The sequence below is a fragment of the Lynx canadensis genome, chromosome C2, assembly GCF_007474595.2.
Source record: "Lynx canadensis isolate LIC74 chromosome C2, mLynCan4.pri.v2, whole genome shotgun sequence".
NCBI lineage: Eukaryota > Metazoa > Chordata > Mammalia > Carnivora > Felidae > Lynx > Lynx canadensis.
In genome coordinates, this window is record NC_044311.2 from 63,400,091 (window position 1) to 63,414,450 (window position 14,360).

At 35.7% G+C, this 14,360-nt stretch overlaps 1 protein-coding gene across 1 annotated transcript in view; it reads left to right on the forward strand.

Moving 5' to 3' along the window:
* The window catches only part of SKIL (SKI like proto-oncogene), a 28,217-nt gene extending 14,058 nt beyond the window's left edge, over positions 1-14,159 (forward strand). The window contains 12 exon segments of the mRNA XM_030329379.1: positions 3,287-3,387; positions 4,879-4,999; positions 5,001-5,057; positions 5,059-5,111; positions 8,353-8,429; positions 8,432-8,476; positions 8,479-8,499; positions 8,502-8,593; positions 8,869-9,058; positions 9,061-9,092; positions 9,744-9,831; positions 9,834-14,159. Coding sequence (XP_030185239.1) covers positions 3,287-3,387; positions 4,879-4,999; positions 5,001-5,057; positions 5,059-5,111; positions 8,353-8,429; positions 8,432-8,476; positions 8,479-8,499; positions 8,502-8,593; positions 8,869-9,058; positions 9,061-9,092; positions 9,744-9,831; positions 9,834-9,901 — 945 coding nt within the window. The 3' untranslated portion in view covers positions 9,902-14,159.
* Positions 14,160-14,360: the final 201 nt, after the last annotated feature.

Sequence of the window (14,360 nt, forward strand, 5' to 3'; positions counted from 1 at the left end):
TCTTGCTTTTGAATTAGTGTTTGTGTTTGCATTTTGTAATTCTCCTTAGGCTGTCGATTGTCACCTGGCATCTATTATTTAGTATCGTTGTTACCAGCAATATCCTTTCTAATTTACTTGTAGAACTAAGTTATCTGAGAAACTATGTAAACAAGAGATTGGCTTATTTATAAATAAACATATGATTTTGCCTCAGATTCTGAACTTTAGAATTGATCGGGATTGTGAGGTTGTGTTGTTGTTTTGTTTGTACTCTTGTAGAGAGCCTAGGGTCCCCTCAGAATACTCAATTCTTAAATCCTTTGAAAATCTCTTATTTCCCCTAGTCTTGTGGTCTTGTTAGTTTTCAAATTACTTGTTCATCTTTTTTTTTTTTTTTAAGTTTATTTATTTATTTTGAGAGAAAGCATGCTCTTGAGCGCCTGCAAGCAGGGGAGGAGCAGAGAGAGCAGAAGGCTAGAGAATCCCACGCAGGCTCTGTGCTGCCAGCGGGGCTTGAACTCACTAACCGTGAGATCATGACCTGAGTGGGTCTTGATCTCATGAATCGTGAGATCATGCTTGAGCTGAAGTCAGGTGTCAGATGCTCAACTGACTGAGCCCCTCAGGTGCCTTCCTTGTCATTCTTAACCAAAATGTTGGCCTCCTACAAATAGAAGTTACCATATTTTTATTTTTGTGGATTAAGAAAATAGTTTTAATGTTTATTTTTGAGAGAGCGCGGTGGGTGTGTGCGTGCGTGTGAGTGGGGGAGGGGCAGAGAGAGGGAGACACAGAATCCGAAGCAGGCTCCAGGCTCTGAGCTGTCAGCACAGAGCCGGACGCGGGGCTCGAACCCACGAACTATGAGATCATGACTTCAGCCGAAGTCGGATGCTTAACCAATTGAGCCACCCAGGTGCCCCATCTTCTCAGTTTCTGAACCTCACTTTTCTAATGTGTAAAATGGAGATCATGATACCTACTTAATGTAAGTTATTGTTAGAATTAAGTAGGATGTATAAAGTTCTTATCAGGTAGATGCTCATTAAGTAGCCAAAAGGGTTACCTTCTTCTTTGCCTTTATTCACAAGGTACAGTTTATGAGGAAGTATGGTTTACTGATAAGTGTTAGGCAAAGTAGTTTAGCTTGGCAAACTTTTGTGGTGCTTGTGTGTTTGTTTTTTGTGATGTTTATTAGAGATCAGTTGCCTGTGAAAGGAAGGGAGTAGGGGCAAGACTGGGTAGAGGGAAGGTAAAAATGTGCAATGCAAACCCATCACTGTTTCATCCAAGTTGGTAGGGAGCTGTGGAGTGAATAATGCCCATTTGAGTTGTGCCGTAATAGGATAAATTGGCTGCTCTTTGGACTCCTACCCCCCTCACGTCAGTCACCATATTAGCTGCTCATAGAAAGGCATGACCCGGCTTTGAGAAATTTCCTCACAAGCATGGGCTGCTCAGGTACTATGCTGAATTCTTGAGGTAGACCCTCCACAGATCTGTGGAGTTCTCTCTGGGCACCTTTCTCTGTGCTGCAGACTCTATTTGCCTTGGTCTTTCTGGACATTCTACTCCTCCACTCAGGTTACTCTGTGAGGCTCTGCTTGGGTTCCCTTATCTTTTAATTTCTTTTTTTTTAACATTTCACTATACTTTTATTATATATCTACCTATTCATCCCTCTATCAATTCACTTTTCTTCCCTCCAGTTTTATTCAGAAATAATCGATATCATCACTAAGTGTAAGGCATACAGCACGATAGTTTGATTTGCATATATTGTGAAGTGATAACAGTAGGTTCAGCTAACATTCATCCTTCTAGTGTAGTCTGTCTTCGTTTCTGAGGTGCGGTGGCGCGCTTCAGCTTCACCACCCCCATCCCTGTTTACAGCATTCTCTCACTGGTGACTTGCCCTTGAATAGATGTTAGTTGTTTTTCTTGCGTGTGGCGGGGGGTGGTGGGGCAAAGTCAGGAACAACCTATGTTGCCATCTTAGTGACCTCACTCCGCTGGTAAATATTTGTTGCTATAGAATGCCATCTAATCCATTAACAAATACTGTAGGGAAAGGGTATATTCTAGCTGATTGTAGCAGCAAGAAGGATCGGAACTTACCAATGCTGTACATTTGTAAGGTGCTATTTAAAATGGATTTAAGGGGCGCCTGGGTGGCGCAGTCGGTTAAGCGTCCGACTTCAGCCAGGTCACGATCTCGCGGTGCGTGAGTTCGAGCCCCGCGTCAGGCTCTGGGCTGATGGCTCGGAGTCTGGAGTCTGTTTCCGATTCTGTGTCTCCCTCTCTCTCTGCCCCTCCCCCGTTCTTGCTCTGTCTCTCTCTGTCCTAAAAATAAATAAAAACGTTGAAAAAAAAATTAAAAAAATAAAATAAAATGGTTTTAAAAAATAGATTCCAGCAGTGCCTGGCTGGCTCAGTGGGTTAAGCATCTGACTCTTGATTTCAGCTCAGGTCATGATCTCACAGCTGTGAGGGAATCTGCTTAGGATTCTCTTTCCTCTCCCTCTGCCCCTCCCTTGCTTGCACGCTCTCTCTTGCTCTCTCTCAAATAAACATTAAAATAGGGGCGCCTGGGTGGCTCAGTCAGATAAGCATCTGACTTCAGCTCAGGTCATCATCTCATGGTCCATGGGTTCAAGCTCCATATCAGGCTCTGTGCTGACAGCTCAGAGCCTGGAACCTGCTTCAGATTCTGTGCCTCCCTGTCTCTTTGCCTCTCTCCTGCTCACGCTCCATCTCTCTCAAAAAATAAACACTAAAAATTAAAAAGCATTTAAAAAATAGATTCCATAAGTATGAAATTTTATGAAATCATTTCTGATAATCCATGTTGAACATGCATACTGAAACTATTTTTAAAAAATTTTTTTTGTTTTAACATTTATTCATTTTTAAGAGACAGAGACAGAGCATGAATTGAGGAGGGCAGAGAGAGGGAGACACAGACTCTGAAGCAGGCTCCAGGCTCTGAGCTGTCAGCACAGAGCCCGACACGGGGCTCGAACTCATGAGCTGTGAGATCATGACCTGAGCTGAAGTCGGACGCTCAACTGACTGAGCCACCCAGGTGCCCCTGAAACTATTTTTGAAAGGATGGTTGATGTTGTTTTGAGTGACTAGATTTGGTACTTTAAGGACAGACTGCCTTGTTAGAAGATGACTCTTAAATACTGTAACTCTTACTAGGGTTCTCCGGAGACATCCTATGGCCCTATCTGGTTGACACATAAAATTAACCATCACATCTTCCTTCAATGAACTTTTTCCCTTCTACATTTTTCTACAGATAGATACATCATCAGGAATGGAATTACAGTCATGGTACCCTGTTATAAAGCAGGAAGGTGACCATGTTTCGCAGACACATTCATTTTTACACCCAGGTGAGTGGGTATTGGCTCATTTGTTTGTTCGTTTGTTCATTCATTCATTCATTCATTCCTTCAACATCTATGTGTCAGGTACTGTTCTAGACTCTGCCAATTCATTATTTAGTTTTTAGGCTTGTTAATAAATGAATTGTAAATTGTGTTGAATATTTGAGATAACCTTTTCTTGGTGTGTATGTTCTTTCTAGGAAATCATCATTTCCTTTTCACACCCTGAAGTAAACTTGAAAATTTTCCTTTAATTTCCTTCCTTTTAAGAGGTAAACCAACTCTTCAAGAGTTTGGTATGCACCTTTGATATTTTACAAGGAATTTTTTGAAATTAAGAAGTTTTCATAGTAACCATATCCCTCAAAATCCAGTGTTCACATTTTCAATAAAATCACCTTAGATTATAAAATTTTGTCGATTCCTAGATTTTTATTGCTGTAAATATATATCCCCTCCTCCCCCCCAAACACGGTGATGAAGAATCTCAGTCTTACTTACATTTGCACAGTTCCTACCATTCCTATTGTGTTGAAGTAACTCTTTGGATATTATTAAACCTGTCCGTTTTCTTAGCAGAATACTGAGTTTTCATCTGCAGAATTCATGTGATTGGTAAAGAGGAACAATATAGATTACTGCGTAAAGAAAATCAGATGTAAGAAGAGATCATTAGCATTTAGGGAATGAATGTAATTATGTCAGTTAAATGGTTTGCATCTTTTGGCTAAAATTATGCAGATTATAGTTAATAGTATGGTACTCGATATCTAGCTCCAGTTTGTTCCATGGGTCTCTCAGGTAATCTGCAGAAAATTTTATGTGAGCTTTGAGCAAAATTGGTATGTCATGCCTTCAATCTTAGTTTTGTCAACTTACTATTGAATTTTTATCAAATTAGGAAGTACTGAAGTATTTTAGGAAGATCGCTCTGTGGGGTTTGAAACAAGTAGGACTTGTTGCCCAGTAGCGGTGTTCAGGACTGCTATAGAAGACTGGCCCTGGGAGCTCCTGATTGGGCCTGCGGTGAATCTGGCTCTAGCCTTATAGTGTGGAACTGAATCAGCCTCTCTATAACAGAGCAAGGATCCTTGCTTTGGACGGGTGGCAGGCAAGAAAATGGTTCTCCAAGTAGTATATGGTCTGTTTTCTTTCTAGCATAAGCCTTACCTATTTAGGGCTATTAAATAGCTCTAAAAGTGCTTGATGCCTTTAATTCTCAGGTGGTTTTGAGGGAAGGAGATGAGACTAATTTCTTTCCCTGTAGGTATCTCTCTGTGCTTAGAGATTACTTTTTGCAAAATAACAAAAATTACTCATAATTTTGCACTTACTGCCTAAAGTACTGAATTTTTAAGGAATTCTTTTCTGTGACCCTTATTTTCTGAGTTGTTATGTTGTCTGTTTTAATGTAAATTTTTTAATGATAGAAATAGATTTAATGTATTTTGCTTTTTACCCAGTGTAATATGTGTCTTATTTTGCCTTTCTCCGTCTGTAGCTACTACTTATACATGTGTGATAAAGTGGTTGCACCAAATGTGTCGCTTACTTCTGCTGTATCCCAGTCTAAAGAGGTCACAAAGACAGAGACAAGTAGGACCGTACCAAGACCATCAGAGAAAGCCTCATAGTAGTGGGAAACATCAAAAAGTGGTATCGTATCCAGATGTCTCACTGTGAGGAACAGGAGAAAATGGATTTGAAAACAAGTAAAGAATTATGTAGCCGTGTAGGGTAAGTATCAGAAATTATTTTTTGAAATCAAATATCTGATTACTCTGTTTTTTCAGCATTTTCAAAGAAGATTTCTAGGTAAGAGAATGTTCCAGATAATTGAAGCTTTTATCTTGAAAAAAATGTACCTTTCAAAACTCTGAGTTTTTTTTTTAGCATGGTGATAGCTATCGCGGCTAAAGATTACAGATCTGTGGACTACATGGTTTCATACTGTGGGTGATTTTTGTATGACTTTTTTTTTTTTCCTTTCCTGCCTTTTTTTTTTTTTTTCCTGTCAGTTTTTTTCAGAAGGTCCTTTTATTTTTTTTTTTATTTTTTATTTTTTTAAATATTTATTTATTTTGGGACAGAGAGAGACAGAGCATGAACAGGGGAGGGGCAGAGAGAGAGAGGGAGACACAGAATCGGAAACAGGCTCCAGGCTCTGAGCCATCAGCCCAGAGCCCGACGCGGGGCTCGAACTCACGGACCGCGAGATCGTGACCTGGCTGAAGTCGGACGCTTTAACCGACTGCGCCACCCAGGCGCCCCTCAGAAGGTCCTTTTTTAATTTGCTGTGAATGGAGAAACCATTTACTAATGCTAAGACTTAGTACGTAAGAGTAGTGAGGTGTAAGGACTCAGGGAAACTTAGTCATGGGATAAGCAAGGAGTGAAACTCATAGCTGTGAGTGAGAGCCAAGCAGATGGCATAAAAGCAGAATGCTGGCTGGGACATCTTAAAAAATAAAAGAGCTGCCTATTACAGTGGTTTTAAAGTGCCGTGGACCAAACAAGACATATCTGTACAAATGCTGCTGCTTTTATCCTCTTTATAGCAGCAGAGCTTTGCTTACAGCTTAGGCGAAGTGTGATAGTTGTTTGCAGCTTTCCTGGAGTAGTTGAAGATTCTTGGGGCCAAGGGGGTTTCTATACTTTAATTTGAGATTTTAAAATTCAGCTTTCTTTGGATTTAAATATGGTAAATAATAACCGGTAGCATACTAGTAAGTCTTATTTGCAGTATATCTCCCAAATTGATTCTAGTGACTTGTAAAAAATTGTTGGGATATAGTTCATGTACCATAAAAATATGCCTTTTTAAAGTGTACAGTTTTGTGACTTTCAGTAAATTCAATAAAGTTGTTCATCAATACACCTATTTAATTTCAGGACATTTTCTCACCCCCAAAAGAAACTGTGTAATCCATTAGAAGTTACTCCTCATTTTCCTCTTTCTCCAGCCTCTATTTATTTTCTGTTTTTATAGATTTGCCTATTCTGGACATAGCATATAAAAGAGATCATATGATATGTGACCTTTTATTGTCTGACTTCTCACTTTGCATAATATTTTCTCAGTCGTTGTAGGATATTTTAGTACTTGTTTCTTTTTATGGTTTAATAATACTCTGTTGTATAGATAATATACCACATTTGGCTTGTCCACTTATCAGTTGATGGACACTGAATTGTGTCCACTTTTTTTTTTTTTTTAAAGTAGGCTCCATGCCCAACATGGGGCTTGAACTGTCATGACCCTGAGATTAAGAGTCTTATGCTCTACTGAGTGGAGCCTGCCAGGCACCCCAAATTGTGTTCACTTTTGGCTATAATGAATAATGCTGCTGTCAACACTTATGCACACCTTTTAATGTAGACATGTTTTTTCATTTCTCTTGGGTATATATTTAGGAGTGAAATTACTGGATCATATTTAACATCTTGAGGGACTGCCAAACTGTTTTGCAAAGCAGCTATACCATTTTCCTTCTCACCAGCAGCTTATGAGGGTTCCAGTTTCTGCACATCTTTGTCAACACTTATTGTTGTCTTTTGATTATAGCCACCCTAGTTGCTGTAAAGTGGTATATCATGGTTTTGATTTGCAGTTCTCCAATGACTAATGATATTGAGTACCTTTCCATGTTTTATTGAATCTCTTCAGATCCTTTGCGTATTTTTACTTTGGATTATTTGTCTCTTTACTATTGACTTGTAAGTGTTCTTTATATTCTGGATAGTAGACCCATATCAGATACATGATTTGCCATTCTATCAGTTGTCTTTCATTTATTGTTGGTGTTTTTGAAGCACAAAAGTTCTAAATTCTGATGAAGTCCAATTTATTTGTCTTTGATTGCTTATGTAGATGTTATTCTCAAAAACCATTGCCCAAATTCAAGATCACAAAGATGTGCATATAAAGTTTTAGCTCTTACATTTAGGATTTTGTTCCATTTTGGAGTTAATTTTTACATACAGTGTGAGGTTCAACCTCATCTTTGTATATGAATGCAGTTGTTCCAACACTATTTGTTGAAAAGACTGTTCCCTCCTGACTGAATTGTTTGGTGCCCTTGTCAAATACCAGTGGCCCATGAAAGTATGGGTTTATTCTGTATTCAGTGTTTATGCCAGTACAGAGTCTTGCTTTCTGTAGCTTTGTAATAAGCTTTGAAATTGGGCATTGTGAGTCCTACACATTTGTTGTTTTTCAAGATTGTTTTGACTATTTTGGATTCCTTGCATTTTCATATGAGTTTCTGAATCAGCTTGTCAATTTTTGCCACAAGCCAGGTGAGATTTTGATAGGAATTGCATTGAAAAAGTAGATTCCCGTTGGGGAGTATTACCATCTATCTTAGTCTGTTCAGGCTGCTGTAACAAAAAATACCACAGACTGGGTGGCTTATACCACAACATTTATTTTTCATACTTCTTGGAGGCTGGGAAGTCCAAGATCAGGGCATCAGCAGATTTGGTGTCTGGCAGGGCCCTGCTTCCTGGTTCATAAATGTCTGTGTTCTGCTCAGATACATGATGGAAGTCCTCACATGATGGAAAAGGCAGGAGAGGTCTCTGGAGTCTCTTTTATAAAGGCATAGATTCCATCATAGGTCTTATGACCTAATTATCTCCCAAAGCCCCCGCCTCCTATTACCATCATTGGCCATTAGTATTTCAACATACTGAATTTTGTGGTCACTGACATTTAGTTCATGGCCCCATCTTAACTGTAGTAAGTCTTCCAATCCATGAACATGGGGTGTCTTTTCATTTATTTAGGTCTTTAATTTCTTTCAATGATACTTTATTGTGTAGTTTTCATTGTAGAAGTCTTGCACTACTTTTCTTAAGTTTATTATTTATTATTTTTATTTTATTTGTAAATGAAATTTTTCACTTGTGGATTGTTTCTAGTGACTTTTTAACAGTGATGCTCATTTTTTGTTACCCTCATTTTTCCTCTCAAAGATCCATCAGTCTCAAATAATTCGACAAGTAAAAAGAAACCCGAGTCTACCACTTGCAATTTCATCAGAGACACAAGCAGACAGGAATTGACCGTGATATTGTAGCTTCGTCGCCACTTCTTGTCAAGATATCATTTGTGAGGATGATAAGGAAAAATCATGGAAGAAGTAATGAGAACTTACGTAAAACAACAGGAAAAACTGAACTCAATTTTGCAGAAGAAGCAACAACTTCAGATGGTAAAATCTAAATGATAGTCTATTGTGAAAAACAGGCTTTTGCATATCTTAAGAAACAAGAGATTGTAGATGTGTTTAAGATTGTTTAGAGTTTTGTTACTCATAAGCAATTTTCTTTTAAATTTTTAGAGATGTTTTCAAGATAATTACTTCTATATAAAACTGATACGACAGCTGAATATTAGATGTTTTCTGACCTATTTTTTTTCCTGCATTGGAATTTTTAACATGATGGAAATAAAATAAAAATTGTATTGTAATTCTTCATATTACAGGAAGTTGAAATGTTGAGTAGTTCAAAAGCTATGAAGGAACTCACTGAAGAGCAGCAGAATTTACAGAAAGAGCTTGAATCTTTACAGAATGAACATGCTCAGAGAATGGAAGAATTTTATATTGAACAGAAAGACTTAGAGAAAAAATTAGAGCAGGTAATGAAGCAAAAATGTACCTGTGATTCAAATTTAGAAAAGACAAAGAGGCTGAATATGCAGCACAGGTAAGAATTACTCAGTTTGTATAATGTTGCCCTTTCAGTGTGGAAATTGAGGTTGTTACCTTCTCTATTAAAGAAGTTACTTTTTATCAAGCTCATTTCATTGGGCAAGATTTAAAAATAGATAATTCTGTTCAAACACAAGTTTAAGCTGTATCATCCAAGATGATTTTTCTATTTTGATTGCTTTATTAAACTTTCATTAGGTTTCTGTAGTTGCCCAAAATGCTACCTACTAGCTTTTGAATAGCAATGTTACATTATCTTAATATAGAATATGGGCTTTCACATCAACAAATTACAGACATGAACTGTTGCCCGCTATGTTCAGAAGCTCTCGAGCAAAAATGAATAGTAGCTCACTGGGAAGGTGATCAAATAACCCTTACCATGAGCAGGCTGTGTGAGAGGTATATCAAAGTGTAGGGCATAATGAAAGTGCTCTAGGTGTTATGTTAGTTCTCTTCCCTTTGTTTTTCTTTCAATTCAGTGCTATGTCAGAGTCAGACGAATAGTATTAATCAAGAGATTGTAATATGCATGAAGTAGTTCATTTTGTAAAAAGTAATTTGAAAGCAGGTCTTTGCCATGATCTGAGGACTAAATGGAAAACAAAACTGAATGAAAACTGACACAGTCTTTTAAATCCCACAGTTGGCAGAACTGAGACAGAGATTGGACCACGCCGAGGCTGATAGGCAAGAACTCCAAGATGAACTCAGACAGGAACGGGAGGCAAGACAGAGTTAGAGATGATGATAAAAGAGCTGAAGCTGCAGATTTTGAAATCATCCAAGACTGCTAAAGAATAGAAACCTTTAAAGAGATACGTCTGTGTTTCCCAACAGGGTTTATTTTTGTTCTTTCTGTGTGTGCTTTGATTATTGAATTCTGAATAACTTGTCTGCATGAAGATAACTAGGCATTCTATCCATTTGTAGATCAGAGAAAGTGAAGAGATTATATATTAGTACATAAATTTTTACATTTTCCAAATGAATGAAAATGTGTGTTTCTTTGTACTTTTTTTTCAATTGGCTTAGTGACAGTAGTACATGTTTCAACTGTTAGATAATCTGCCTAGATTCTGTTGCAAATTTAGCAGTTGTACACTTTTTAAAAGCCGCATTGTGTGATGGATAGTTGTGGTCAGTTTTGTTATCCATATTCACACTCAATTTTACATACATTAGTGACTTCATATTTCAAATATATAGAGCTATTGAAGGAGTTGAATCTCCATTTTTTCATTAACACAATCTCCTTTCTAAATTGATAACAGTTTTACTCATTATTATATATAAATTGCTTTTATTTGGTTCATATAATGAATTTCCACCAGTTCTTTTCTTTTTAATGTCTCCTAAGAGACATTTTGTCAAAAGAGGAATTTCATTGATGGGGTTATAGCACACCCCATAGGCATAATGAGGAAGGATAACATACTTTGTTATACGCTGCTGTTAAAACACAAGAAGTGGTTGTAATTGTTTTTTGGTTAAATGTGGTTGTATTTAGAATTTTTTTTATGTAGCAACTTTAGAAGAGGGAATAAAATGTAATAATTTTTGAACTTTTGTTTATGTTGTTAATAGAGGTGTGAAAATATTAATGTTCTTGAGAAAAACTGATACCATTGATGTATATCAGTTTGTATACAATCCATAATCCTCCTGTACAGTTTTTATATGTAGTTATGGTCTTACTGAAATTTATATAATAGATTTGTTTTCCTTAATGGGTTCATTTTTCCTTAAATTGTAAAAATTAAATCCTTGAGGTTATTTTGGATTTTTGTATGTTTAAATGTTAAGTCTTATCAATATTTGCACGAATGGACCATTTTCAATTACTACTTAATATCAAAATCAGGAATTTACAGTCACCTGATAGTGTATGAGAGGTTAATATAGGGAAGTTTAGTTACCTGCTACTAAAAGGTTTTTAGATAATTTTTAGAAGACAAAGAAATTCCATAGTTGGGGGGGAGGACAAATCTTCTGCACTTTTTTTTTGCACAGAAAAGTCTGTCATTCTTAATGGCAAAATTTCATATTCTTTAACTCTTGGCTTAAAAAATACTAGGTAAGTTCTTAGTATGCATTTTTTAAAGGAAGTTTCCTGAAGTTACATTTACTGATATTATTATTCCAGTAATTTTATGTTTATGGTTCTCATGTAGGGTACTGTATGAAAATTACTTGAGAGCTAAATTTATTTTTGAAATAAATCAGCTAGAGTTAAGGTTATATACTATTCCCAGCATAGACGATAGATGCTCTACTGGTATAGAACTTCAAAAATCAGTAGGTTATCATTCAGCCAGTTATTTTCGTATTTTGCTTAATGGTACTTACATATCCTAAAGGAATTTTTGTACTTCTCAAAGTATAGTTCTTTACAAAGAGTGTGATCTAAATGTGTATTTTCTATTTTCCATTTAATTTTACTATATTAACCCTGCAGTTTAATTTGTTGATTCTTGGAGTCTCTTCAGGAGGAACAATGTTAAAATGACATACAGGAGCCAATGTTAAAAATGATATAATCTCCTAATACCATTTATTTCGATCTGGAGAAAGAAAAATCATGAAGACATTTTATGATAAAGTTCATTTCAGTTGTGTCACAGTAAGCTTTTTGGGAGATAAACTCAAGCCTTATAATTTCATTTTTCTAATTTATTAAAAAATCTTTGTGCTTATGTTACATAGTAAATGACAAGCTTACTTAAGTTTCAACCCAAAAGTTCTAAAACAAATTGGCGATTTGAAATATTTTATTTTAAAATTCTAAGCAGTGCTTAAACACCTTTAAATTATCATAAACTCTTGATGTTGAATTGACTAAGAAATATTTTTTCTAGTCCTTTGTGTAAGGAAAACTTGCCACATGAAATTGTATAGTCTTCATTTTCCAGAAGATACATTGATGTGCCATAGGTTTATGTCTGTCTTCCTTGAAAATAATAGCTTTTTAGTCAATTGTAAATATTATGCCTATTCTAGTTAAAAGTAATTTAAGTTAAACTGCACCACATAGCTTGAAAATAGATTTTGTAATACTTTAAAAGTGGCTCTGCTGAAATAACTTTATCCATATAAACTTATTCTTCTATACTTTGCATGCTCATTTGTGTGTTGGTTGCTAGCTTAAAGTTTGTTTTGGTGTTAGTTTTGTGTGCCAATTCATTAGACAAGCAGATTTTGCCTCAGACTTTGTAATATTATTCTTTTTAGGAAAAATATAAAAATATTTACTTTAAAAAGCTGCATTAAAGAACGGCCTAGCAAAAGTGCTAGAGCATCTTAAGGAAAAAAAGATAGAATATTAGCTTACTGGGTGATGGGTGATGTTTAATTTGGGTGATGATAGTTTCTATTCTTTAAATGTTACGAGTAAAAGGTACCAAATCTATAAGGTAGTAAATGTAAAACCTGCTGTCATGAGGAAGCTCTAAACCACCCTGATTTCACAAATGCAACTGTAACACTATCAAAGATTTGACCAACCACATAAGTTTGGCTTGTGCTTTAGTTCTGTAAAGCATACTGTTTTGCTTGAATTTCTGTGTCCATGAGAGTCGGGATGTTTATGCTTCTTGAACTAATTTTATAACATATTTAATATATTACCAATTGAGATATAAAATCATTTGTACATATTGAATTAAAAACAGTTGCTAAAGTAGGTGAAATAGATTGAGTACAATGATATTCGCAGGTTATCCATATGTTTTCAGAAGTCATGACCGAACAACCAATTTTCTTTGCACATCTATGACTTCTGTTTGAAGGAAAGTAGAATGGTAAGGAAACTCGAGTAATATGAAGTGCGTTCAAGAGATTTCCCTAAAGTTAGTTGTAAAGCTGATGCTGAAGGTTTTTGATCAGCTTCTAATGTTTTCTTCTCAATGACTTCTGTTTTGATTGCATAGGGGAAAATCCACATTTTCATTTGCTCTTACGCATTTAATCTGCACGACAGGACATTAAAAGTCAATATAATGAAAAGTTTGTGCTCATACTGTACATCTATTTCCGTGCTTAGAACTACTTGTTAATTTTTATTGAAGCTGTCAGCAATAGAGACACATTACTGCTGTATTATACGTTGTGGGATTGAATAAACAGCTTAAATTTTTTTTTCTATTATAGGATACTGAAGCATTTCCATTACTGGAAGAAATTTGTATGGGTATTCTGTATTGCGTCTTTTTAAAAGGACAGTTTTTTTTTCTTTCTTTTTTAAAATTTTTTTGTAAAATCTTTCCATTTTAGATGGCTTCTAAGCTGCATAATGCAACCTGGAGCCTTTTTCTTTAGTAATAGACTTAAATGTCTTATATAGCGCTACTGTTTTTGAATTAGAAAATGATCAAATGTAAAAACTGAAATTTAAAAATTAAGCCCAGAAAACACAATAGTGTATTTAGTTGAATGTAAAAGAAATTTGTAAGATTTTTTCTTCAATATAGATACCTCACTTGAAAATAAAGCACAGCATACTTAAAGTAGTTCTAGTAAAAACGTCCTGCTAAAAGAATTGCTTAATCTAGGACAACTTTGGGGGGAGTTATAGTTTGGGAAACATAAAATACACTTGCTTTTAACCATCCTGTTAGAAGTATTTGCTTATCCTGATGATTTTAAGCCAACACAGTAGTCTTAAATTATTTCTGAATTTCTAACCTGTGAAAGCAGTAAATGAAATACCTGTCCTGCAACTATTGAAACAAGTTGTTGACTATACTGACTATAATTCAATTTAAAATTTTGCCAATGATGTACAGTTTTATGGTTAAAATTGCTGTGGTGGTTGCATCACATGACACAAAACTGTCCTCTACCTCACGTGAAATAAATATTTTATATGGTTTTACTATAAACAAGACTCATCTATCTGGTCACTTAGTTTACAAATTTTGAATTATATTTATTGAAACATGACATACTGTGCTCTCAGCTTATACCTCAATCGTATTTTGTGCTGTTTCCATTTTCATGCCTTGTAAATAACTTGTATAGATTGTGGATTAAATTCTGAATAAAAACTTTAATGCCAATGAAACTGATTCAAGCTGTCTTAATATCCTGTGTGAACTCAACTTTCTTGTCTCTTAAGATTGACATATTCTCCTTTTGTCTTTTAAAGTTTATTATTCGTGACACCACTAAATGATTAACTTGAGAAATATTTTTAAGATTATAAATTAAGGCATTTAAAAAATTTAACGTTTATTTTTGAGAGAGAAAGAGAGGGGGAGGGGCA